This window comes from Eremothecium cymbalariae, chromosome 2 (assembly GCF_000235365.1).
Source record: "Eremothecium cymbalariae DBVPG#7215 chromosome 2, complete sequence".
Taxonomy (NCBI): Eukaryota; Fungi; Ascomycota; class Saccharomycetes; order Saccharomycetales; family Saccharomycetaceae; genus Eremothecium; species Eremothecium cymbalariae.
In genome coordinates this window covers 713,490-738,042 of record NC_016450.1, presented here as the reverse complement: position 1 = coordinate 738,042, position 24,553 = coordinate 713,490, and the positions used below count along the sequence as shown (strand labels likewise).

The 24,553-nt window shown below is 38.4% G+C and overlaps 15 protein-coding genes across 15 annotated transcripts; 9 read left to right on the top strand and 6 right to left on the bottom strand.

The window, feature by feature from the left end:
* Nucleotides 1-194: 194 nt before the first annotated feature.
* On the top strand, nucleotides 195-1,295 carry SET6 (Set6p; the record flags this gene model as incomplete). Its single annotated transcript, XM_003644882.1, has 1 exon — nucleotides 195-1,295. One exon carries the CDS (start codon nucleotides 195-197, stop codon nucleotides 1,293-1,295), a length of 1,101 nt encoding a protein of 366 aa, XP_003644930.1.
* Nucleotides 1,272-1,775, bottom strand: ATG29 (Atg29p; the record flags this gene model as incomplete). Its single annotated transcript, XM_003644881.1, has 1 exon — nucleotides 1,272-1,775. The coding sequence occupies one exon, from the start codon at nucleotides 1,773-1,775 to the stop codon at nucleotides 1,272-1,274; it is 504 nt and encodes a 167-aa protein (XP_003644929.1).
* A 176-nt stretch (nucleotides 1,776-1,951) lies between these two features.
* Nucleotides 1,952-6,361, top strand: REV3 (DNA-directed DNA polymerase; the record flags this gene model as incomplete). Its single annotated transcript, XM_003644880.1, has 1 exon — nucleotides 1,952-6,361. One exon carries the CDS (start codon nucleotides 1,952-1,954, stop codon nucleotides 6,359-6,361), a length of 4,410 nt encoding a protein of 1,469 aa, XP_003644928.1.
* A 131-nt stretch (nucleotides 6,362-6,492) lies between these two features.
* Nucleotides 6,493-7,056, top strand: TMA16 (Tma16p; the record flags this gene model as incomplete). Its single annotated transcript, XM_003644879.1, has 1 exon — nucleotides 6,493-7,056. One exon carries the CDS (start codon nucleotides 6,493-6,495, stop codon nucleotides 7,054-7,056), a length of 564 nt encoding a protein of 187 aa, XP_003644927.1.
* A 60-nt stretch (nucleotides 7,057-7,116) lies between these two features.
* On the bottom strand, nucleotides 7,117-8,403 carry MRX4 (Mrx4p; the record flags this gene model as incomplete). Its single annotated transcript, XM_003644878.1, has 1 exon — nucleotides 7,117-8,403. One exon carries the CDS (start codon nucleotides 8,401-8,403, stop codon nucleotides 7,117-7,119), a length of 1,287 nt encoding a protein of 428 aa, XP_003644926.1.
* A 53-nt stretch (nucleotides 8,404-8,456) lies between these two features.
* On the top strand, nucleotides 8,457-8,957 carry NAT5 (peptide alpha-N-acetyltransferase subunit NAT5; the record flags this gene model as incomplete). The annotated part of the gene is made up of 1 exon (XM_003644877.1): nucleotides 8,457-8,957. The coding sequence occupies one exon, from the start codon at nucleotides 8,457-8,459 to the stop codon at nucleotides 8,955-8,957; it is 501 nt and encodes a 166-aa protein (XP_003644925.1).
* Nucleotides 8,958-9,056: 99 nt separating this feature from the next.
* Nucleotides 9,057-11,042, bottom strand: SEC63 (protein-transporting protein SEC63; the record flags this gene model as incomplete). The annotated part of the gene is made up of 1 exon (XM_003644876.1): nucleotides 9,057-11,042. One exon carries the CDS (start codon nucleotides 11,040-11,042, stop codon nucleotides 9,057-9,059), a length of 1,986 nt encoding a protein of 661 aa, XP_003644924.1.
* A 539-nt stretch (nucleotides 11,043-11,581) lies between these two features.
* Nucleotides 11,582-13,321, top strand: MEX67 (Mex67p; the record flags this gene model as incomplete). The annotated part of the gene is made up of 1 exon (XM_003644875.1): nucleotides 11,582-13,321. One exon carries the CDS (start codon nucleotides 11,582-11,584, stop codon nucleotides 13,319-13,321), a length of 1,740 nt encoding a protein of 579 aa, XP_003644923.1.
* Nucleotides 13,322-13,979: 658 nt separating this feature from the next.
* On the top strand, nucleotides 13,980-14,768 carry OSW1 (Osw1p; the record flags this gene model as incomplete). Its single annotated transcript, XM_003644874.1, has 1 exon — nucleotides 13,980-14,768. The coding sequence occupies one exon, from the start codon at nucleotides 13,980-13,982 to the stop codon at nucleotides 14,766-14,768; it is 789 nt and encodes a 262-aa protein (XP_003644922.1).
* A 149-nt stretch (nucleotides 14,769-14,917) lies between these two features.
* On the bottom strand, nucleotides 14,918-15,379 carry DAP1 (Dap1p; the record flags this gene model as incomplete). Its single annotated transcript, XM_003644873.1, has 1 exon — nucleotides 14,918-15,379. The coding sequence occupies one exon, from the start codon at nucleotides 15,377-15,379 to the stop codon at nucleotides 14,918-14,920; it is 462 nt and encodes a 153-aa protein (XP_003644921.1).
* A 300-nt stretch (nucleotides 15,380-15,679) lies between these two features.
* On the bottom strand, nucleotides 15,680-18,058 carry Ecym_2370 (uncharacterized protein; the record flags this gene model as incomplete). The annotated part of the gene is made up of 1 exon (XM_003644872.1): nucleotides 15,680-18,058. One exon carries the CDS (start codon nucleotides 18,056-18,058, stop codon nucleotides 15,680-15,682), a length of 2,379 nt encoding a protein of 792 aa, XP_003644920.1.
* Nucleotides 18,059-18,201: 143 nt separating this feature from the next.
* On the top strand, nucleotides 18,202-19,608 carry SPT14 (phosphatidylinositol N-acetylglucosaminyltransferase SPT14; the record flags this gene model as incomplete). Its single annotated transcript, XM_003644871.1, has 2 exons — nucleotides 18,202-18,221; nucleotides 18,288-19,608. The coding sequence occupies 2 exons, from the start codon at nucleotides 18,202-18,204 to the stop codon at nucleotides 19,606-19,608; spliced, it is 1,341 nt and encodes a 446-aa protein (XP_003644919.1).
* A 583-nt stretch (nucleotides 19,609-20,191) lies between these two features.
* NIP100 (Nip100p) lies at nucleotides 20,192-22,468 on the bottom strand (the record flags this gene model as incomplete). Its single annotated transcript, XM_003644870.1, has 1 exon — nucleotides 20,192-22,468. One exon carries the CDS (start codon nucleotides 22,466-22,468, stop codon nucleotides 20,192-20,194), a length of 2,277 nt encoding a protein of 758 aa, XP_003644918.1.
* A 219-nt stretch (nucleotides 22,469-22,687) lies between these two features.
* CDC31 (centrin) lies at nucleotides 22,688-23,209 on the top strand (the record flags this gene model as incomplete). The annotated part of the gene is made up of 1 exon (XM_003644869.1): nucleotides 22,688-23,209. One exon carries the CDS (start codon nucleotides 22,688-22,690, stop codon nucleotides 23,207-23,209), a length of 522 nt encoding a protein of 173 aa, XP_003644917.1.
* A 197-nt stretch (nucleotides 23,210-23,406) lies between these two features.
* MRPL40 (mitochondrial 54S ribosomal protein uL24m) lies at nucleotides 23,407-24,477 on the top strand (the record flags this gene model as incomplete). Its single annotated transcript, XM_003644868.1, has 1 exon — nucleotides 23,407-24,477. One exon carries the CDS (start codon nucleotides 23,407-23,409, stop codon nucleotides 24,475-24,477), a length of 1,071 nt encoding a protein of 356 aa, XP_003644916.1.
* Between the last annotated feature and the right edge of the window lie 76 nt (nucleotides 24,478-24,553).

Sequence of the window (24,553 nt, the reverse complement as noted above, 5' to 3'; positions counted from 1 at the left end):
ATATAGTCCGGAAAGGATACCAGCATACCCGGACAGAGTTTTGTGAAAAACCGTTTCGCCAGCACAATTGTTGGAATACGTAATACAGCTAATCGCGTACCATGAACTAAAATATTACCAGAACTAGATTTATTATTGATGCATTCAGAACGAAAAACAGGAAGCCAGTTGTTATAATAAAGGTTAATCGTATTATGCAAGAGGATATACAATTATCTGAGTATTTTGATGTAAAGTCCACGCGGCATAGCGGGCGTACGTGCTTCGCTAACCAGGACTTAAAGAAAGGAATGACGGTTCTACAACTTCAAAGGGCAATCGGGTCAACTATATGTTATGGATTCAGAAAGGAAGTATGCCATTACTGTTTTCACTACGATCATGGAAAGACGATGAAGATTAGGGTTAACTCTGAGCAGGCTGAAAAGCTGGGCATGAAAGTTCACAGGACGTTTACCGGAGCTGGTATGTGGTTTTGTAATGAGCTGTGTAGAGACGAATTTTTAAGTACGAAGCACATAAGTGACTTGCTAGAAGTGTTTGAGGCAATATCCAGTAGTTTACAGAGATGCAAACGGAACAAAAAGGTTATGGTGGAGGAAGGGACGGTAGACGGCGGGGATATTATTACTTCTTCGAGTATTGAGAGGGCTTGGGATAAGGTAGAAAAGAAATGGATACCGCAGATCAACGGCGTAAAATTACCTGCTAGACTGGAGGCGATGAAGGTGGTTCTAGATGAGGAACATTACTCTTGTGCCCGGTTTGTGGCGGAATGCTTATTTAAATTAAAACATATGGAGCGGGATTCACCAATGTATAAATCTTTTATGAATCTTCAGTCTAATGAACTGCAGAAAATATGTGAATTCCCAGTGTTACTGAAGTTCCAAACGGAAGTTTATATGTTCTTGTATGTCACTTTGCCTGAAAACTTGAAGTCTCTAATGACTCGGGAGTTGTTTAGAAAGATATTGGGAAGCGAGTATGGGAATTCCTTTGGAATATGGCAAGAAAATGAAGCATTTGATAATCGAGAATATCTAGGCTATTGGATGCTTCCAGAGGGGTCATTTTTCAATCATTCTTGTGCACCTAATTTGTCAAAAAAACGTATCGGAAATGTAATGAACTTTGTGCTAAACAAGGATGTAAAGATGGGAGACGAACTGTGCATAGATTACAAGGGTATACTGGATCTTCCAATACATCAACGTCGTAAAATTTTGAAAACAAATTGGTTTTTCGAATGCCAATGTAGTAGGTGTAGCCTAGAGTTGCAATCGATCCATTAAGGCTTCCTCCAGAGCGGACTTGCTAACACTCAAACTAGACAACTCACTGGTGCCAGAGCTATCAACCACATCTTCATCTCTAGGTGGTTTCGGACGCACGCTTTTCAATATATGCAGGTTATCTAAAGCGTTTGTCTCTTTAGGAACTTTAGTGCTCAAAGTTACCGGTTGGGGGTCCATATCATCGACTAATCCCATACTATGAGGACTAACAGATGTTCTATTATGGACTTGTCTTTCTAGTGATTTCAGATGATTGCTGAACAGTTTATACGTTCTCTTTCTCAGAAAGAACTCCGGTGCTTTTAGCTCTTTAACCAGTAACTCCCAATCAATTTCATCCTTATTATCCAGAGTTGACACTAATGACCACAGCTTCTTTTCTTGTTCGTAGTTCCACCGAAACTTTGGGTGATCAACAAACCCATCCCACCTTCGACCAGGTACCTTTATATATACGATTGTATTCTTAATATCCATTCTTGAACACTCTTGTCGGGTTGGCTGCCATTAGAGATGAAACAGCAAGAAATTATTCCAGGACCGGACATCGTTCGTTACATTTAAATATACAATATAAACCCTATACAGCAAGAGCAAAGCCGATAACCAAATACCGCACCAGTTGCGTATAATATGACTGCACCTATTCAGTAATGAATGATAGTGAGTCTGGCAGTCTAATCCAAATACAGTGGAATGACTATGATACTTATCAAAGTAGTCCCACGATCTTAGATAGGCAGTGTGGAAATAGTTTACCTAATAGGAAGTTCCTCGAGGCGCCAATAATTAGGCTTTATGGCTCATTGCCAGGGGGTTATACCGTTTTGTGTCACTTGCATGGTGTATTCCCTTACATATTTGTTCGGTTCGACTCTAATCAGGATAATTCTATAAATGTACCAATCAATGACTGCCAGGAGCTACATATACTATTAGAACTTGCATTACGGAAGGCTAATAATACTCAGCCTAATGGTGCCCCTGAAAGGTCCGAGGAAACAATACAAGATCTAAGATATGTTGCTAATGTGTCTTTGGTCAAAGGTATCCCATTTTATGGTTTCCATGTCGGTTGGTCAGCCTTCTACAAGATTTCTCTTTTGAATCCTAATTATGTTGTCACATTATCTGATATGTTACGCCAAGGGTTATTATTTGATAAAAAGCTCGAAGTTTACGAGTCCCATATCCCATATCTTTTACAAATGTCTACAGACTATAATTTGTTTGGTTGTTCCTGGCTCAAATTATCAAAATGTTACTTTAGAAAACCGATATTGAATCAATTTGATGGCTTTGATAACTTAATATCTGACGGGTATCTTGAGTCCTTTTTTAATCAATTCTTATCCGAAACAGAAAACGTTTTGCAGACTCATGACTTTGAACGTGTCGGAAACTGTGTGTTGGAAATAGATGTTATTCCTCAGTTTATTAGAAATCGCGATGATATAGAATACCGCAATATTCATCATGATTTTGTTGATGTCCTTGGTTTAGGAAATACTACCGACACTAAATCATATGTGTCTTCAACAAAACATTTATGGAAGGATGTTTTACATCTCCGAAAAGTCCTCAAGTTGGATACATATTCTACTCCAAATGATCTCGATCGGGTCGAATGTGCAACTAGTTGGAGTGTTGATGCTGAGTTAAAGCGCTTTTATGAAAGAGCCAAAAATAAAACCGGGAAAAACAATGGGAAACTACCAGAGTTTCAGAATTTTGTTGATACTCCACCATGGATTAATTCATTAGTGACAACTGCAGCTGCAATTCCAGAACTGTGGCCTTGCATACCTATTAGTTTTGATTATAAACAGAATGAATTTCAAACGGCAACTCAAATTGTTTCATGCACAGATGAAGATTTAAGTGATTTAGATATATTGTTGTTGGACGAAATAGATTACACAGATATACCTATCGACTTGATAGATAATCAAACTGAAAAAATGCCTCAAAAGAATACGAATTTTGACGATTCTCAACTTACCAAAGGCTTTGTTAAGAGGAGGAAGCTACAAAACAATAAATTGGTGCCGTCACAATCCAGTAAGAATATATGGCAATGCAAACCGCTGAATAATGGTATACAGTACATATATCCATATTATCGATACAAAAACTTGCCTTTAAGTTATGATTCAATTGTGAATGATATCAAGGACAATGGATTACCAACGATTGAATACCAGGAGCCTTATTTTTCTAATCCAGTAGACCTTAGAAACAGAAAAAGGTATTTAAACCCAGATACAAGAATCTCAATCACATCTAATCATATAAGTTGCAAAGAAAAATTTGACAGAGTTGGTAATTTTGAGTCATCCAAATATGACTTGAATATTTCATCTCAAGGATTGAGCCGTTGGTTATATATACCCAACGTACCAAAATACGCAGAAGTTTTAGAAATAACTCCAGCGAACTTGCCAAGAGCGTCTCAAATCGAAGGACCTAGTCAAGAAAAGGGTGTACCTCTTGGATCAGTTAACATTCCCTCCGAAAACCTCAAGAGCTTTGGTGATGATAATTTAATTGTACACCTATCCTTAGAACTTCATATCCTTACAAGAAATTCGAAATTACCCAATCCAGAATTAGATCCTGTTAAGATAATCTTTTGGTCCATGAATGGTTGCTCTGCACAAAGACTCTCCAGTGTATCCAAAGAAGGCATTATGATTTTTATGGATGAAAATGAAAAGAGATTCGAATCTTTAATTCTACAGGCCTGTGGAAATGTGGACGTAGCTGTATTTGAATCGGAAGAGTTACTACTTCAAGCATTTTCAGATTTGGTTCTCATTATTGATCCCGATATCTTATCTGGTTATGAAGTTAACAAGTTATCGTGGGGATATCTATTGGCTCGTGCTAACTTTGCATATGATATACCTATGGATATCATGATTTCAAGAATAGCTGCAAAGGGCCCAAGAGAACGTATTAATAGATGGAACTACGATCGCGTTGCAGGGGTCAAAATAATGGGTAGGCATATGCTTAATATCTGGCGTAAGATGAAATCTGAATTGAATATTTCAAAATATAGTTTTGAAAATGCAGTATTCCACGTCTTAAGGGAACGATTACCGCAATATTCTTATGAAAACTTAACAAAATTCTGGAATGATAAATCTGAGCAGGTTAACATTAATATTGTGATAAATTACTGGAAGAAACGAGTGAGCTATAATATAAGATTGGTAGAGGTTCAACAAATTATTTCCAAAACTTTTGAAGAAGCTAGGTTAATTGGAATTGATTTTTATTCCGTAATGTCAAGAGGCTCTCAGTTCAAAGTTGAATCCTTTTTAGCTCGTATCTGTAAATCGGAGTATTTTATACTTCTTTCCCCAAGCAAAAGTGCCTTAAAGAAACAGAAGGCTTTAGAGTGTGTGCCACTTATTATGGAACCTCAATCATCTTTTTACAAAAGCCCGCTATTAGTTTTAGACTTCCAATCGTTATACCCTTCCGTTATGATGGCATACAACTATTGTTATAGTACTGTTATTGGTAGAGTAAGGGAGCTAACAAATAAAAATAACGAAATCGGGATCACTAAAATTAACATTCCTGCTAATATCCTTCACCTCATGGATGAACATATAACTATTTCACCTAATGGAGTGCTATTTCTAAGGGAGAATATTAGAAAATCAGTATTGTCAAAGATGTTGAAGGACATTTTAAGTACACGCATTTTAATAAAAGAAACTATGAAGGCTTTACCTAAGGAGGAAAGAAGTTTGCTGAATAGTCTTAACAACAGGCAATTAGCCCTAAAGTTTCTTGCGAATGTCATATATGGGTATACATCTGCTTCGTATTCTGGCAGGATGCCATGTTCTGACATCGCAGATAGCATTGTCCAAACCGGCCGTGAAACGCTAAGAAAAGCCATCGAGATGATAGAATCAGAATATGCATGGGGTGCAAAAGTAGTTTACGGAGATACAGACAGTTTATTTGTGTATCTTCCAGGTAAAAGTCTCGAACAGGCTTTCGAAATTGGCAACTCTATTGCAAGAGCAGTTACTGCGGCAAATCCTAGTCCTGTTAAATTGCAGTTTGAAAAAGTGTACCACCCTTGTATATTAGTATCCAAAAAGAGATATGTCGGGTATTCCTATCAAGATCTAAGTCAGAAGGTTCCTAAGTTTGATGCAAAGGGTATCGAAACAATACGCAGGGATGGCTGTCCGGCACAACAGAAAATAGTGCAAAAATCGTTAGAAATACTATTTCTAGAAAAGGATCTATCGAAAGTGAAAAGCTACGTTATGGATCAATTTCGAAAGATAACCTTAGGTAATGTGTCAATTCAAGATTTTTGTTTTGCTCGTGAGGTTCGTATCGGTACCTACAAAAACGAATATGTGCTCCCACCTGCTGCCCGCGTAGCTGAAGATAATATGCTAAAAGATATAATGGCAAAGCCCGAATATCGTGAGAGAGTCTCATATGTTGTAGTGAAAGGCAAACAAGGGGAAAGATTATTAGACCGATGTATATCTCCAGATGAGTTTATGGCAAGCCCTAATCTAGAACTTGATGCTGACTATTACATTACAAAAACACTATTACCTCCTCTAGAACGTTTCTTTAATCTAGTATCTATGGACATTAGGCAGTGCTACAGAGAGCTGCCAAGATACCTACGGTTCAATCCGGTGACAGGTATAAGCAACAATTCATTGCAACGTTCCATGAAAGTTTCGACTTGCCTCAATTGCAGAAATCGAGTTCTTTTTAATAGCAAGATCAAATTATGCGAAGAGTGCATAAGAAATCCATCTAAAATAGTGGGAAACCTCCTTTATGAAAACTTATCCATTGAATCCAAGTTCCGATCCATTGTGGCAGCCTGTAAAGTTTGTTCCGACTCGATGACTAAGCTTGCTAATGATACAACTAAAAAAGCGATCAGAACATGCGAATCACTCGATTGTCCTATATACTACTCGAGAAATAAGTCACAAAGGCTTTTAACAGGTTCTTTATGGAATGATATCCATCGTACCTTGAAGAGACTGGATAGCTGGTGATATCGCTGTAAACGAAGGGATTAAAGTTTGTTCAACATTGGGATTATTCTTATTCCTTTTAAGATCTGCTTCACCATCGCTATTCAAGAGGATAAGACTCAAAATATAATCAATAATATACTGTGCCAAAGATGCCTGTTACTAAATCTTTACCTAAGCTTCAAAAAAATATGAAGGGCAAGAAACAGACGGTTCACCCAAGAGGACGGAAGTTCAAACAGTTGGTTAAAGCTACTCTTCGTGAAGAAAAAGTTCAGAATAAGAAACGGTCATATAACCAAAAGAAATCCAGTGAACTCACTCGTATTAAGTTTGTTCAGGATATAATAAATACTGATGATATGAAAAATGTAGAAACATTTGACAATAAAATGACTTTAGTTATTATTGATGAATTTATCAATCGGGATGATCATGAGCTCAATGAGTTGATTTCTAAAAGAAGGGCAAATAGACCACCTACCAACAGACAGCAAATGCTAGAAAACAAAAAGAATGTTGAGTTAGAAGAATTCAAAACTGGGTTCCTATGCCCTGACCTAACGGATGCAAAAAACGTCAGTTTCCTAAGAAACTGGAATGGCACTTTTGGTGCACTATCCACATTAAAATTAATTAGGTTGAACAACAAAGGTGAAAAAGTGGTCGGAGGTAATAATCCAAAAGGGCAGTCTGACGACGTTAAAATGGAGTAATAATTTTTGAGTAAATACATATTATATTGTACAATACGTGAAGTTTTTACCTTGTAAATATCAGGATTTTATAAAGAATATTTTTCCGATACGGGCGATGCTATTAGTCAATGCAGTGGTTCTAGAGAAAAACTTCTTCTTTAGAAGCCTTATGTTTTTTTGAGTAGATGTATTGTCCATCTTTCTTTGGAATACAAGTGTATGGGGATCGTCGTAGATGTCTCCAACCAATTCCCAGCCCTCATCTTCATATTTATTTACAATGTTAAGCATTTGTTCAGGAGGATAAGTTCCACCGTTTATAACCGAGAAAAGATCCTTATAATTAACATTTAACAAACCACGAGTGTCCAAAGATATAAGCTCAGTGTCCTTTTCCTGAAAGTTATATACCAAAAGTTCTTTGGACTCAGGAATAGCTGATTTACCCAACATCCGATCATCGACGTCAGAGAATGAAGGTTTAGATTTCAAATTTTTCAAATATTCTTCCAGCAACGACATGGACCCAGCACTATGCAATTCTGAGCTCGAAGTTTCAACTTGATTTCGGCCATGGTTTTCCCAATCAAACTTTTTAACGCCCTGCTTGTCCCAATTGAACTTCTTAACCATTATATTTTCAGTTGAATCAGGGCGAAGAAGTTCTTCTAATATTATCAAATCTGGATCCTTTTTCTCATTATTGGTAATCGGTTGAAACCCTTTAGCGTTGGCATAAGTTAATGGTAGACAAAGTGGTTTATTCTCCTGTTTGTTATTATTGCTATTAATGTTCGAGGGGCTGAGGGCACAACCCAGACTCTCGCCGCTGGAATTATGCTGTATACCTGTTTCAGATGCTTCGGAAGAAGGTGTTTTATCGAAACTATGCTGGCATCCAGCAGAATAGTTTTTATCTGTTTCTTGGGTCTCTATAACTTGCACAGCATGGTAAAGCTGAGAGTCTGTAATTTTGTTGTTGGCTATCAATCGCTTCAACTGGATTGCCTGCTGTCTAAATGAAATATTTTTGGATATTCCCGCCATCTCAAAGACTTTAAATAGGACTTTATAGTCTGTGTTGGCTTGATTGGGCGGTTTCCCTTCGAGTATTATTTCCTCTATAGAATCTTTGATCTTATCTGTCCTACTCCTAATGAGGGTACAAGCTGATGAAAGCCGAACATTATCTATCACCTTGCGGTTTAATAAGGTAGCAGATGAACGACATAACATGCCCTTTTGCAGCATAGTTCTCATTGCCAAAGCTTCTTTGCTAAAGTGTGTAGTGCATTTATATGTGCATGTTGTAAGATTTCCAGTTTCCAACATGCGTTTTATGAAAATTCTATGATTTACTCTCATCATGTCGACAAGTTTATAAAATAGACGACAACCAAGGAAAGCAGCTACATCTAATGTCTCGTGATATTATCAGCGTTGATGATGTGTATCTCAATACATTAGGCACATTCATAACTATTGTGAACTCAGCATCACCTATTCCACATTCAGATTCTTTCTTCAACGAATTGTTCGAATCGAAATGTGAAACCAAACCAGCAACTTTCATCTCACAGTTGGCTTATTATGGCGAAATAGCTGTTGGATGTGTAAAAGCAAAGCTGATTACCGACAAAATCAGTAAAACTGAACTACCTGGTGTTCATATCGAAACTTTAGATGTTCTAAAGGCCTACCGGGGTAAAGGAGTAGGTTCAAAACTATTGGAATATGTCGAAAACCGTTGCAAGCAATATCATCAGTCCGAATTGTACACATACGTGCCTAGTAATAATGAAGGAGCAGTAGAGTGGTATTTGAAGCATGGTTTTAAGTTAAACAATGATAGAGTACAAGGGTATTACGAGGAAACCGCCGAATCCCTAGATGCCTATTTATTGATGAAGCGCCTATGAAGGTGTGCACTGGTGGCTGCTATTAACGTACGGTGTGCTGTCTTTTGTACATTACTGAGTTGTATATATCATTAAATACAATTAATGTTCACCTTAAGGTTACTTTTCACCTTCCTCGTTATCCTCAACTTCTGTATCTGTGTCGATATCTGTATATTCACTGCCATCTTCATAGTCGTTCTCATCCTCATCGCTGTCACTTTCTTCCTCCTGTTCAGAAGAAAAGGCAGTATGTTCTGTATCATCATTGACATGGAATATTTCATCTTTGAGATCATCCACCTTTGGAGGGTCCCGAACTTGCATTGGCATTGTAATATCAATATCGCTACCATAATATTCTGTGGACTTTACAATAATCCTGAAGAAGTAGTCACCCTTTTCAGGTGGAGCAGATCTACCTAGTGGTATCTTAATGGTACCAATCTCCCAATCATCAGCATTGAACTCGGCGTTGACATCCTTAATTATTCTTTTGTCGAAGTCTTTGGATAGGTTAGCAACGGACAATCTAGTGACAACTAACGGCGTTTGAATTACTTTAGCATCTTTTTGTAAAGCCACCAAACAGCACCAACCACCGTATCTTTTTGTGGGGAAGTATGGGGCAAAGGTTCGTGGGACTTTTGGTTGTTCGTTAACAATTGCAAACGGATCACGTAAACTTTTAAAGTCCTGAGGTTCTTTTAGTTTATCTTCTGGGATAAGAGTTGGTGGGAAAGATTTGTGCTTCGCAGAGCGAACTAAAACTTTTAACAGAATATGAGGAGTAGACGATGGTGTTACCTGCGATTCACCTGGAACCTTGAATTCTGAGTGTATAACTTTTAAGTGAGGTATATTCGAAGCCACAGTAAGAGTGTCTGCAAGTGCAGATTTGTCACTAATACCCAATATTTGACCGATTTTCTCATCATCATAAGTGAATAATTTGCCCAGTGTACGAATATCGTCAACACGACTTTGCATGAACTTTTCCTTGTCCACATTTGGCAATTGGAGTATTTGAGCATATGGCCCATTAGGTGTAGCCTGTACAATTACCTTCGAGGTATCTAGGACGATATTTGAAACCTCAGTATTCCGAAAACTAGTAGCAACATCTAAAAGCCCTTGCAATAACAACGTGGATTTGGAGACAATAGCCAACTTTACTTCTTCAAGCTTGCCGCTGTGTATACGATTGATATGGTCTTGAAATAACTGTTCAATATCCTTTGTACTCAATTCAGGGTACTGTAGTTTGTATTCTTTAGCATGAGATAACCAGTTGAGGATCGTATTAACAGTAATTATTTCAGAAGGTTTGTTATTAAACAACCTATCAACGAAAAACGACGCCGTACTAGTATGAATTCCTTTATCGGTATGCGACTGTGTATTAGCCCACCATCTGGAAACAAAATACGGTAACACAATTGCCAACAAGAGGAAATAGCCAACTACCACAAGCGGCGACGCAGAACCTTCGATTAAAAACTTTGGTAACGCAATACCATGAGAAGTCGATTGCGGTCCATCGGGATGCCCATACTTCAGGTAATTCTCCCTCGTCACCTCCTCCGTCAATGCCTTATACGCCTTGGTGATTAAAACATACTGCTCCTCCAATTGCAGACGTTCCTCCTGACTCAAATCCTTGCTCAACTTATCAGGATGGAATTTAACAGACAATTTCCGATAAGACGACCGCACCTCACGTTCAGTAGCAGATGTACCAATACCCAACAACTCATAAGGATCAAATAGCAGCGATGCACTTTCCTGTAAGGCATCATTATTAGTAATCCTATGCACCAAAAATGAAACAACCGTCCATCCTACAATGATCATCGCTGATCTCTTATTGAAAATTACAGATTTCTTGTCCCCATGGCTCTTCTGAAAGTTACGAACAGAATCAGGCATATATTTCTCCTGCACAATACTTAAATCAGCCCCATTGCTCTCCGCCTCCTGCTCCTTCTTGTACACTAGCCTATAAACCTGTAACAAAGTTGCTGGCACCAACCATATCAACAAAATGGTCAACAAAAAAAAGGGCCACGTCTCATCCGACTCATCATACTCGTAACTAAGAGCCATCTCTAGACGTTAATAATCTATACAATCTCAAATATGATGAAACGCAACGGCCAAAACAGAAATCCACTAGCTCTACCTCTTTTTCTAATACAACCTTTGCATTCATTCATATGTAGTAAACGTGTTGACTTGCCACTGAAAAACCCGAAAACGCCATTCCATTCTCATCACACGTATAAAGTGATATGAACTCCTGTGTTTCCAACAAAACCGATGGAACCATCCACCCAGACTTGCCGCAACTAACGTCCATCCATCAGAGCGTGGGGAGTTACAAACCACGCTGCAGCCAGCTTCAAGATGCCCCAGACTCCTGATTTAGCAAGCCATATGAGCCTCCCTGCATTGTGCTGGATCGAGATCATGTGGTACGGCACAGAATGAAATTTTTTTCGTTTTAAAAAATTTGAAATCAAAAAATTCACATTTAAATTACTGGAAGTGAAAGGTTTGTGATGAAGTATCGCTAGCTTGTATATACTTGGTCAAGGGTAAAGGAGGGTTGAGTCGTTGGCTGAGGTGAGATAGTGAGATTTATGATGAACGGATTTGGAAACGTGAATCAATTGGGTTCCGTGGCGCAGCAACATCAGGCTCAGAACAAAAGTAAGATTAGTGTTAGGGGTTGGCAGAATGCCACACAGCAAGATTTGCTAAATTTTGTGAGTCGGAAAACCAGGTTAGCGATTCAGAATTCTTATGTACAAGGGGATACGATATATGGGTATGTGGGTCGTCATGAAGTTGCGGAGTTGTTGAAGTTCAATGGGATTCGGTTTGCGGGGAATGCGTTAAAGTTTGAGGCAGTTGATGGGCCGGGGAATGGGGGTGGGGCTACATCTAATACAATCACGCTTTTGAGGAATTTTCTGTTTAAGCGGTATAATGCGCATACGAAGATGCTGGATCTGGGGAATTTGTACCAGGACGCGGAGTTGGTGCAGAACGGGTTGTTGTCCACGATGTCGACTCAGTCGAAGATGTTTCTTGCGCTTATGAAGCTTGCGGCTAACGAGCCGCAGTTAGTGGTGGAGTCTGTTAATTTGTCAAATAATAATTTCAAAGATGTAAATGGGATTTCCACGTTGGCGCAGACTTTTCCGGAGTTGAAAAACCTGTGTTTAGCGAACAATCAGATTGCGCGATTTCACTCGCTGGATGTATGGAAAAACAAGTTTAGGCATTTACGTGAGTTGGTGGTGATGAACAATCCGATTGCAAATGAGCCTAATTATCGTTCAGAGATGCTGAAGATATTTCCAAGGCTGGTAATACTAGATAATACAGTGGTGCGTGATGAAAATAAGCTGAATGCTGTATACTCGATGCCTATGCGCCTCCAGCAGTTTTTCTTTGAGGATTCTACGCTGGGTTCGTCATCAATAGACTTTGTAACCAAGTTTTTGGGGTTTTGGGATACAGATAAAAAACAGTTGATGGGGTTGTATACCCCGCAGTCACAATTTTCTGTCAGTGTTGACTCTTCGGTACCAGCAACTACAGTGCCTGATTCAGATCAGTCCCCAGTATTTAGCTACTACCTGCCATCGTCTCGTAATATTATAAAGGTTTCTAGCGAAAAGTCTAAACAAGAAAGGCTCGCTGTGGGCCCAGAAGCTATCAGTAACCTGTTCAAGGCGCTGCCAAACACCAAGCATTTCCTCCAGGAACAACCTGGTAATTATTCCCTACAAACTTGGTCTTATTCCCAAGTCGGTGGCTTCGCCATCACATTGCATGGCTTCTTTAAAGAAATCTCCAAACCTGAGGTTGAAAACACCAAATTCTCGGGTTCAAGCAGCAACCGGCACAGAAGATACAACCATGGCCACCAAAGCAGCTCCCAGAATAAGTTATCAAAAAAGTCTTTCGATAGAACATGGATAATTGTGCCAAGCCAAGGCAGTGTAATAATTGCTTCTGATCTATTAACAGTGAGGCCATACGTAGCCGGTGCGTGGATAAAAAAGAACGTTGTAGAAAACGTTGTCGACCCTAATACTAATACGCCGCATCACGCACAAATCACAGATACCTCCGCTGCCGGCCCCGCTTTCCCACAGTCAATGGGAGCACCGTTGGTGCTTCAGATTCCACCAGAAGTTCAGTCCAAGTTAAGCCCTATCCAATTAGAACTTTTGAACGGGTTGCACCAGCATACCAAGTTGAATGCCGAATACACTTACATGTTGGCAGAACAAAGCGGTTGGGATTATGATGTTGCTGTTAAAAGTTTCCAAAGCAGTGTTAACAATCTACCAAGAAACGCATTTGTTTAGAGGCTAAGATTCCCCCTTATCATGCTTTTATAGGAAATCTGAAAATATTAATGAATACCATAGTTGTTTATAGTTTTTCCTTGTGTTTGTTAATAGATTAATTAATTGTCAGTCCTTTATACTGGGATGTTGTTGTATTATAACAAAACAATAAAACATATTTTTACTATTATAATCTTTAAATACTTAATGAATCGAACCTAGTTGAAGAGACATATACATTGAGCGGGACCGCTAAAGCTTTGATCCAGAGTCACTATCTTTTGGCTTTCTAGCTAACATTATTAATTAGCAGCTTAGACATTTTCCGCTCCGTTTATGGTATTTTGAAAAATTTACTATATATACATCTAATCTAACATCAAACAACTGAAATAATACAAAATATATACACAAGAGATGGGGAAGGCACCCACTTGAATATATTTATCACAGTACACTCCATATCTTTTAATTACTGGAAATCGGAATCTTATTTTTACTGCTAACTCTTGTTAGTGGTGATACTGCTGTTGTCAAATGTAATGACAACGTCAAAGGGTGTCACAGATTAGAGTAATGACACAAACTACAAATCCTGCTAAATGCAAAGCATACCGATAGCTTCCATGAGAACACAGGAAAGCATAATAAAGAATAGCTAAATAAATAAATAAATATGAGGGCTCCTCCACAGCCAAGAAGGTCTAGACATCGATACGTGCTTCAGGTTATTCAAAAATTTCACGATACTATCGGTTTCCACAGGGTTAGAAGGAGATGGCATTTGCACAAGGTACATAAGGCTAGCAGGGCTAACGCTCGCAACAGAAATGTCAATAATAATAATAATAGTAAGAATAATATTGAACAAATTGGTAATACTCCTGTTAGACTAGAAGATATTGCAAACCAACCTAGCGGTGTGGATATTCCGAAGAAAAGGCGGATGCCCCTTCTAATAGCATCCTTCCCTAAAGGTTCCTCAAGATCTCCCCAGTTCAACGTATTGGAGAGGAACAGAAAGTCTAAATTGCTATTAAGTCGTAGAAAATATAAGCTAAAGTCTTTCCAGGGGGGCACAAAGAGCTTAAAGGGTAAGACCAATGCTAAGAATTGCCAAAAAGCGTATACAGTTCGAAAAGAAGTGATGCAGCATGCTCAAATGAAGGTCAATTATCACAGAAAGGGGGTCGTTAACTCTACTTGCGTTCTACTGGATAACGATTCAGGACGCAATCCTGAGTTCTTGAGTTTTGGCCATGAATGTAGCATACGGTTGAAGGATTATCCATCGTTGTCTATCAGAAATCCTCGCAAGCAACAGCTGCAACTGAAAGTACAACAGCAACTGCAAAAGGACAAAATACAAAAGGAAAAACTACAACATTCACAACAAATGACCGCTGCAGAAGTCATAGCAGCAGAGGCCACTGTAGCAACAACTAGATCGAGCTGCGTAAGATAGTAGTGCATATTTAATTATATGAACTTATTTTAAACTAAACGTATGGAAGATAATTCTCAGATGCGAAAAATACAAAATATGAAATTTCTCAATACATAATCAAATAAACAATTGTATAACATGATAGGAGCGCAATAACGATTTAGGACCTAGATGTTAACACCGGGTTCTGGGACTAAATCTCCAATACATGCATACTTCTTTTCGAAGTGTGCAACCCATCCATCTAACGCCTCATGCTGTTGCTCCGATAAGTCCGATAAGTCATCTATGGGTTGATCCCAATGCCTAATAGCCTCGAACTCAAACGAGTTTGTAGCCAAACCTCTGGAGGCATCATGCCCAGCAAAGTTAGCATATGGTCCACTAGGACCGTAAAACTGTCTACCAGCTGTACAGTCGTAAACTTTGCCCTTAATGGATATGTAAATCTTCTCATCATCGTGACCATTGAACTTGGACAAAGTTCTTGGAAAAAACTTACGTTCAACAGCAGGTTCTGATACATCACCAGAGCTTGTAGAACGGTTCTGTGCCTCCTCGTTAGTTAAGCCCGTTGGATCTTCACTTGTTTTAACATCCCCTAGTATCATATTCTTTACAAACGACATATCTGACCTTATCTTTCAAGAGATCCCTGAACTAACTGGAAATATATATTATTATGACCGGAGTAAAATCACCAAAACGTGTTTATTACTTTACAACTATTAGATAAAAAACCTTAGAAGCTGTTAAGAAATGTATTTAGTTTTACGTGTTGTAGTCCAATAACCATTACATTCATAAAGAAGGAGGAAGACCCTTTAAAAATGCTTAGATCCTAATTTTAAACGCCCGTGCTGCATGATAAAAAATGTCTAATAGGGATTTAAAGCAGTTCTAGGCAAATACTTGTTGATAAGGTTCGGTCAGAAATCAGTTGTTTCGTCCATGAATCTCTCTGCAGATGAAGCCAATATCTTCCCGATTAGATTTATCTGATCCTGGGCTTGAGCCCAATTCTTTTCGGTTATTGCATCTCTGACACTTGGAAATGTCCAAGAGTCTTCATCATCGTCAAATGAATAAAGCGAAGGACCGAATATTATATTTTTTAGTAACATGCGTCCAGGAATGCCTGGATCCACCAGTTGTCGTCTAGAGATGTTAGTTAGCTTTTTATTCCATGTCCACCTGTTGACAGATAACAATGAAGGCTCAATTTGTGTGTTTTCTGAGTTAACCAAGTTACGCCATATATGGGACCATGACGTCCAATCATCTCCAATTCTCCTCCATATTTTTAGTGCATCTAAAATTGGTTGATAATCTAACTTTCCTTCACTGAGATTGAATAATTTAGAGACATGGGTGTTCATATCGTGTACGTAGGTAATTATGTTGAAGGGCATTAATGGTTCATCGACCAACTTCAATACCGTTTGGAACACGAGGAGTAGCATATCACCGGCAGTACGCCATCCGTCATTCTTTTTGAGAAAGTTATTAACAAGATACTCAAAAGTATCGTTAGAGGTAAAGGTAGGGGATTTCCATTCAAGTAAATTTGGCGAAGACATGACAATAGCAGGAATGCCGTTAGCCATCAGTGGACTCCAATCGCCGCACTGTTGGATATCTCTTACATTCAACTGGAAGCCGTGTTTGTCTGGCTCATTTGTGAATAAGTCTTGTACTAGTGGATTTGCTTGGATATCAATTATTTTAGAACCATCTGGTTGTAAACCCAACTGACTAATATCGACGACAGAGTAGATTTCCTTTTGAAATCTCAGGCGGTCGCTCTCTAACAATTCAGTGGCACCAATTGAATTATACATTGATCCATCGTAAGAGAAGAAGTATATATTTCTTAATGGCTTCCAATCGTATTTGTATTTAACTTCTTGAAACAACTCCACAAGCGATAAAAGCATCATTTGCCCAAAATTAGGATAAGATGCACCAGGACCGGTAGAATCACGCGCAGCTCCTATAATTATTCCCTTCTCGTTTTGCTCATTTCCCTCGATCTTTCCAACAATATTCCATGATGGCTGCTCATACTTTTCAATCGGAGCTACCTTCATGTCTATCTTCACGGTGTTTAAAACACCACTAGACCATCCATTTTCAAAAATTTCTGCCTTACCGTCAACATATAGATGGTTTTTTATTTCCGATGCTTGGTTTACTGATATAGGAATAACAGGAATCTTTGGTAAAAGCGGAGACTCATTTAACGCATGCTTTAATAACAAATTGGAGGACCATCCTGGAGTTAAAACATCTCCCGTTCCATACTGGGACATACCTACGGGTCGCCTCTGAATAGCATCTTTGTCATCCCCGTATGCGTCTGAAATGAATATGATTCCTTTAACCCCCAAATTTTGAGCTGATAAAACCTGATTTGGTGGAAATTTACCATAATGCATCATTAAGATAGTATTATCGTTTATAAGATTAGCTTTGGTTAATCTTTCAAGGTCCGCTTTTTTCCCATAATGAGCATATATTAACGAAGCGTCTTCAATATTCCCACTGGGGGTCAAAGGGTTGAAGTTCTCCTCATTTAGGTTTAAGGACAGCAAATCGCCAGCATCATTATGTAGCTTCACAGATGCAGTTCCCGGATAATTCAAATAGGTTTTAAAACTTTTCTCTGAGAACAATTTTAGACCATTATTCGAAAAAGACTCCTTGACGTATGACATCATTGCCAAATCACCTTTTGTTCCTGCTAAGTGAGGCATACTACTCATATATTCTAAATCCTCCTCCATTTTAGCATAGTTAATACAATCCTTGGCATATTCAATAAATTGCCTCTTATCCGAAAACATCCCATTGAAGCCCGTATTTTTATTATTAGGAAGTAACCCAACTATCGTAACATAATAGACTATGAAAGACATGAAAAATATGTAAACAAACCTTCTTAATATCAATGGATTACCAACTTTATTCAAATAGTAGTCCAACCTTTCCGACATCAGCGTGCATATTTGAACGAGAGGATCCAGTATTCTTTCTGTGACTGGATACACAACAGTATTCTTGAACCCAGCTTGAAGATTCCATAATCTACTAACCTGGTGGCCAACTTCAGTATCCTGAAACTCCATCGACTCTATGGTTTGTGAAGTACCTGATACAGCACCTAAGTCCTCATAGCTAGGTGGCTCCTGCGGCATGTCTGCGCTGTGTATAACATTTCCCAAAGTATTAGGCCTATTCCCACCTTCATTTGATACAGTATTTTCATCTCCACTGACTAACTCATACCCATGATTGCCTCCAGCCATACTAGTTAAAATATATTGACGACCTTCGTCCTCGTTTTAGTTGACAGTGGTTTGTCAAAGCTAAGTTTCCTTTTTCAAGCGTTTGAAAACTAGAACACTAAATGTCGTTAGAAGACAAAGCCAACCTAGCAGACAACAATAAAATGATAAGGAATAATATAGCGTATGTGGCCTTTTCTTTATTATGTTTTATTTAAATTAATACTGGTTACTAATATTCGCTTTTTAGGATGGTGTGTGACTTCTTCTATCCGCAGTTGGGTGGAGTGGAATTCCACATATACCATCTCTCACAGAAGCTGATTCAATTGGGGCATTCAGTGATTATTATCACACACGCATATGGTGATAGGACCGGTATAAGGTATTTAACTAATGGATTGAAAGTTTATTATATTCCTTATCTTGTGTTGTACAGAGAAACTACATTTCCTACTGTGTTTGCTAGTTTTCCAATTATAAGAAATATACTAATTAGAGAACAGATTAACATAGTTCATTCGCATGTGAGTGTTTCCACTTTAGCTCACGAGAGTATTTTGCATGCCAATACGTTGGGAATATATACAGTATTTACAGATCACTCATTATACGGTTTCCATACCATTGGTGCGATTTTGGTGAATAAACTGCTAAAATTCTCGTTAACATGTGTGGACCAGGTTATATGTGTGTCTCATATATGCAAGGAGAATATGGTACTTAGAGCTGATATTCATCCAGATAAGGTATCGGTTATACCCAATGCAGTTGTTGATAAGGACTTCAGACCTTTGGAAGGTAGGGATAACACACGCCCTAAGGAAAGAATCACAATAGTGGTCATCTCAAGGCTATTTCCCAACAAGGGGGCGGAGCTACTAGCCCACTTAGTTCCAAAAGTGTGTTCTATGCATAAAAACGTAGATTTTATGATTGCAGGAGATGGACCTAATTTTGTGCAATTCCAACAAATGATTGAAACCTATAGACTTCAGGACCGTGTGGACCTTTTAGGCGCTATTAATCATGAGAACGTGCGAAATGTGATGTGTCTTGGAGATATATATCTTCACGCGAGTTTGACTGAAGCATTTGGAACCGTATTGGTGGAGGCAGCGTCATGTGGTCTGCTCATTGTGACTACCAAAGTCGGAGGCATCCCAGAAGTTCTTCCAGAGCATATGACGGTGTATGCCTCAGAAACATCGGTTTCTAGTTTGGTAATAGCTACAAATAAAGCTATTGAACTTCTCAGAAACAATGTAGTAAATACATCCTCTTTTCACGATGAAGTCTCCCAAATGTATGACTGGATGAATGTCGCTAAACGAACTGAATACGTGTACAGCAAGATCTTAGAGAATCCTAACAACAAAAATTGGATCGTAATGTTAAAGAAGTTTTATGACAGAGGCAATGAATGGGCTAGAATCTTATATGTTATCTGTTGTATCACCGAATATATTTTATGGTATATCATAGAATGGTGGTATCCTAGAGACGCCATTGATTTGGCTCCGAAGTGGCCCAGAAAGAAACGATTAAGTGTTAGCTATGCACAAAACTAAATTGATAAATTATGAATCATATTTTTAATCAAACTCTCCTTTTCATTTAAAGCAGATACGTAGTAATTGGAGACTGCAGCCTTTGGTTTCCACTGTCTTAAAGCTGATGTGGCTCGAACAGGCAACAAATCACTGCTATGAACGGTTTCTTTTAATACATTGAAAAGAGAATTGACTTTCTGTTTTGCTGAAGAGTGTGTTAATAAGTGGTCATGACTATCAGCAATTATCAGCCAATCAAAGTTTTCATCGCTTGGTCCGTGCTCATATGTTTTTATAGCTCTTTTCAAATCACTAATTTCTGCAATTAAATCAAGTTTTTCCATCTTCAATTTCTCATCCAATAAATCCGAATAACGTTTACTAGATATAAGCGTATACCTGTTAACTCTTTCATGTTGAATCTTTTCCTCAAGTAGTGCGTTGGCTTTCTGAATTTCCAACAGTTCCTTTGATATTTTAGCGTTTTTCTTTGAATGTTCCTCAACTTCCTTCCTCAAGTTAACAATAGTATCTTCATGCTCTTTAGTTTTCTCGTTTTTAATATCAAGCACCTTTACCTTCAATATCAACTCCTCTATGACTAAATTCTTCTCTCGCAACGATTCTTCATAACTTTGGATTTTTTTTTTAAATCTATTGAAGCTTCATCATCGATAGGCGTCAAGGTCGCAGTTTGTTCAGTAACAACAGGGGAAACTAAATCTATTGTTTCTATTTCGGATTCATCGAGTGTTTTAAGCACATTTTGGAGCTTTGGAATGGCATTTAAAGGAGCACCGTTACTCAATGTTTTATTCACTATAATAAAAATATTAGACAACAATGAATTGGCATTTAATAGCTTGAATGAAGCAAGATTACTGGATAGACTGGCATCCTCTAAAACGCTCAAACTTTTTTTTTCAAGGGCTTGGAAACATGAATATAAAGTCTGCATATCTTGGGCTGATAGAGTGTTTCTGAGGTTGGCCAGTAAATTTGGAATTATATCAACACAAACTCTTAATATGACTTCATAAAATATATTGGCAGACATAGCCAATAAAGGGTGGCATTCCAGGATTTTGATCCAGTGTTCAAATGGTTCTATTTTTAAAGTTTGATCATTCAAACATCTATTAATCCACTCTTCCAAAGGAATTGCATCAATAACAATATGGACTGTTTCTTCATCCACCAGTTTCAAATCAAATAGTCTGTATAGAATTTTGCAAATAATTGATAAATAAAATAAATTAATTTGTTCAGCAACAGAAATATTTAGATCATAGGAAGTATTATTTGCAACAATAGTAGCCATATAACCCAATTGCAGATGGTATTCTTCCAACGGGTTTGGCTTATGGGCACTAATCTTCTGATTCAAAAACTCGGTTGTTAGTTTTAATCTAAGCTTATCACTTTCTAAATCAAGTATAGTATTTTTCAATTCGTCAACGATACAACCTGGTTCGTCTTTAGCTTGTGTGACATCCAATAAGCGAACAAGTTCTTGATTTCGTTCATTTAGTTTGTTCATAACGATTTCGTCATCGGATATCTTCAGCTGTAAACTGTGAATTTGCTGCGATAATTCCTTTTCTAAATCCTTGTATAATTGCTCTAATTCACCATTGAATTCATCCTTTCGAGAAATTTCTGATAGTTCCCTTTTCAACTCTTCAATTTCCTCTGTCAATGCAAGGTTTTCAGTAGTCAAAGACTCAACAATAGCGGAAACTTTCCCTTCCGCATCAACTTGGGCAGCAAGATCATTAATGGTACTACGAGCCTGCTCTAACTGAAGAGTAAGTTCTTTTATCTCATTTGACATCTCCGTATTAGTTTGGAGAAGTTCTTTTTTTTCTTGCTGAAGTTCAACGACAAGTTGGCTACTGGCATCTAACGATTCCTGAATTTTCATCAAAGCATCTTTCATCAACTCATTTTGTTTCCACACAATATTTGGACTCAAATCCTCTTTAGAAAGTTCTTCTAAGTCAATTTTTCGCCTAAGATCTACCTCATCTTTATATTGAACCAGCTCTGCCGCCACATTGGCATATCCTTCTTCAAGTGATTCCAATCTGTTCTTTAGTTCATCCTTTTCTTCTTCTAATGATTCTTTGGAAATCGTTAACAGCTCTAAATCTTTTATCAAGGTCTCAACCTTTTCTGGGTGATTACCCTCAGCAAGTTTATCCTGTAGTATTTTACATTCAGAACGCAGAGTAACAAGCTTTTCTTGCAACTTCTCTATAACCTTTCGAAGTCGCTGTTCCTCCGTTGACTCAGTTTGAGCTGAACGCCTCTCAAAAGTAGCCAAACTAGGAGGGGCTTGTTGAGATCTTGATGAACCCCCAATCTTGCCATCTTCGGTTAAAGAAGATAATACTGATCCCGACGATCGGGGAATTAGAGATTGTGTAGAAGCAGGAACAACTGATCCCTTGGCCGATTTAGTGGAATGCCGCCGAGTCGGTCTTGAAATCTTAGCCACCATAGGTGAGTGTTGTAAGTTCATTTGATAGCCAACCTGTGAGTCACTCTGCCGACTTGCTACGGTTATCGATGAAGTCCCACCACTACTACTACTAGAGTTAGGAGCTGTAGCTTTGATACTCGGAAGTTTAGATCTGGTCAATCCCCACTGATCAGATATAACACTTACAGTCTCCAACCTGGTGAATAACCCGTACAACCCATTCTTCTTACTCATAGTAAAATAAGAAACACCTTGGACAGAACCATCATTTTTACCTACAGCATCATCTAATTCAATCCCTACCCATTGCCCTGCTGAAAACTTAGTCTCCCCAACAAATCTAACAACACCATAGAGGCCTTTAATCTTGACTCGATCTCCTAACTTCACCATCTACCAGACCACAAAGATTATCACCTATATTAGCTCTATTGGGCGGCGGCATGAGATTAAAACAAAAATGTGGAAAGGAAAAACGAATTTCATTCGCGTTAACAAAAATGAAGGTTTATCTAGCAATCAACTGTAATATCAGAAACAAAACCTGGAACAAATAGAATAGCCACTTGCCAGTGTAGCTGTACAAATCAAGTAACGCTGAGGGCCAGTGTCATGAGCAACATTCACAGAAGGACAATCCCCCGTGTGGGGCCTAAAGGCAGTAACAACATTGACAATGGTGTTCTTCAGAAAGAACTACTAGAAGAACAGAAACAAGAGATCTACGAGGCGTTCTCATTATTTGACATGAATAACGATGGACATCTAGACTTCCATGAATTTAAGGTCGCTTTACGAGCTCTTGGGTTTGAAATGGATAAGAGAGATATCTTGGATATCATTGATAAATATGATACTGAAGGACGCCGGCTAATTTCTTACGATGATTTCTATCTAGTGGTTGGAGAGATGATTTTACAGAGAGATCCATTAGATGAGATTAAAAGGGCATTTAGGCTGTTTGATGACGATCACACAGGGAAGATAAGCATTAAGAACCTAAAACGTGTGGTGAAGGAGTTGGGTGAAAATCTCACTGATCAGGAGCTCGCAGCTATGATAGACGAATTTGATTTGGATGGAGATGGAGAAATAAATGAAGAAGAATTCATTGCGATCTGCACTGATAACTGAGTTGCAGTTACCTCAACTTAAACTAACACAAGGAAAGTTTAGTAATCTATGTAAATTATTATTGCCTATAGATGTATTGCGTGCTCTGAACCCCATAGAAGTCAGCAGAGGGCAATTGTTGGCCAAGACGTGTTGGAATGGATTCGATGAAATATAATTATTGTTAATATACTATTCTAGATATAACACATAGGATAATGTACTCTAAGTCTTCAAGTAACATATGGTTTGGGATAGATATATATGTATGTGGTGTGCCGGTTAAATATGCCAGGAAAATTTTTTTAACACTAAAATTTAACACTCAGCTGTCACATCAAGTCCTTTGTGGTGCTAAGAATCGATCAAATCAAAGGTATTCTGTTCCTGGTAGCAGTTTTAAATCGTTTGGGATGTCTTATAAGCATTTGTCAAAGGCCGGTGGGCGTGTGTTAGAACAGATGGCGAAGGATGCAGATATTAGACCAGGATATTATGCCAAGCTTACAGATAAAACGACACCAGCATTTGCGAAGCCAACATTACCGATAGTAAATGAGGAAAGCAGGTTTAAAGACATAAAGGATTGGAAGTTTTTACCAGGAGATCGCGTTGTTGTAGTGAAAAGGGGGAAGTGGAGGGGTAAAGTTTCAAGGATTAATGAACATGAAGTGAATACAAATGGGTATATCTTGGAAGAAGGACCAACTACGTATGTGCCAATTCCCAAAGATTTCTGGCAGCCAGGGCAGGCTACACATATGGCCAACATCCCAGTTCCACTTAGACAGGAGGATATTAGACTGGTTGCTGATATTGATGATCCCGAAGTACCGGGGAAAACGAAGACTGTTGCTGTCAGAGACATTGTATTTCGTGATAGCTACTACGATGAAAATCATAAGAAGGTGATGCCTTACAGGTGTGTGGTAGGCCAAGAAGACCTGATAATCCCATGGCCTAAACCAGAAGAGACAGCTGATGGAGAATTAGCGACAGAGGCACAAATTGCAAGAGAACGGACATATGTTGTAGACAGTGTTGTGAAATCAGCTATTCCCAAAGCTGCGCTATTAACTATTCGTAATCCGAAATCTAAGTTTAGAAGAGGTGTTTTAACTGCAAAGGATATTAGTAAGTTGGTGGCTCCACAGATGCCGTTACCTGGGAGGAAGGCATATATTGAACAACAGAAAAAGTTGGCTCAGCAGCCTAAACCTACATTGACTGATGAGTATAAGGAGAAAATCGGTTTCCACGTTTTTGAACACTTCAAGAAGAAAATTTAATGTTTATATATATCCTGATATCGGAATCCATACAGAAATACCTACCGTGTACATAGTAATTGAACATAGGACTATT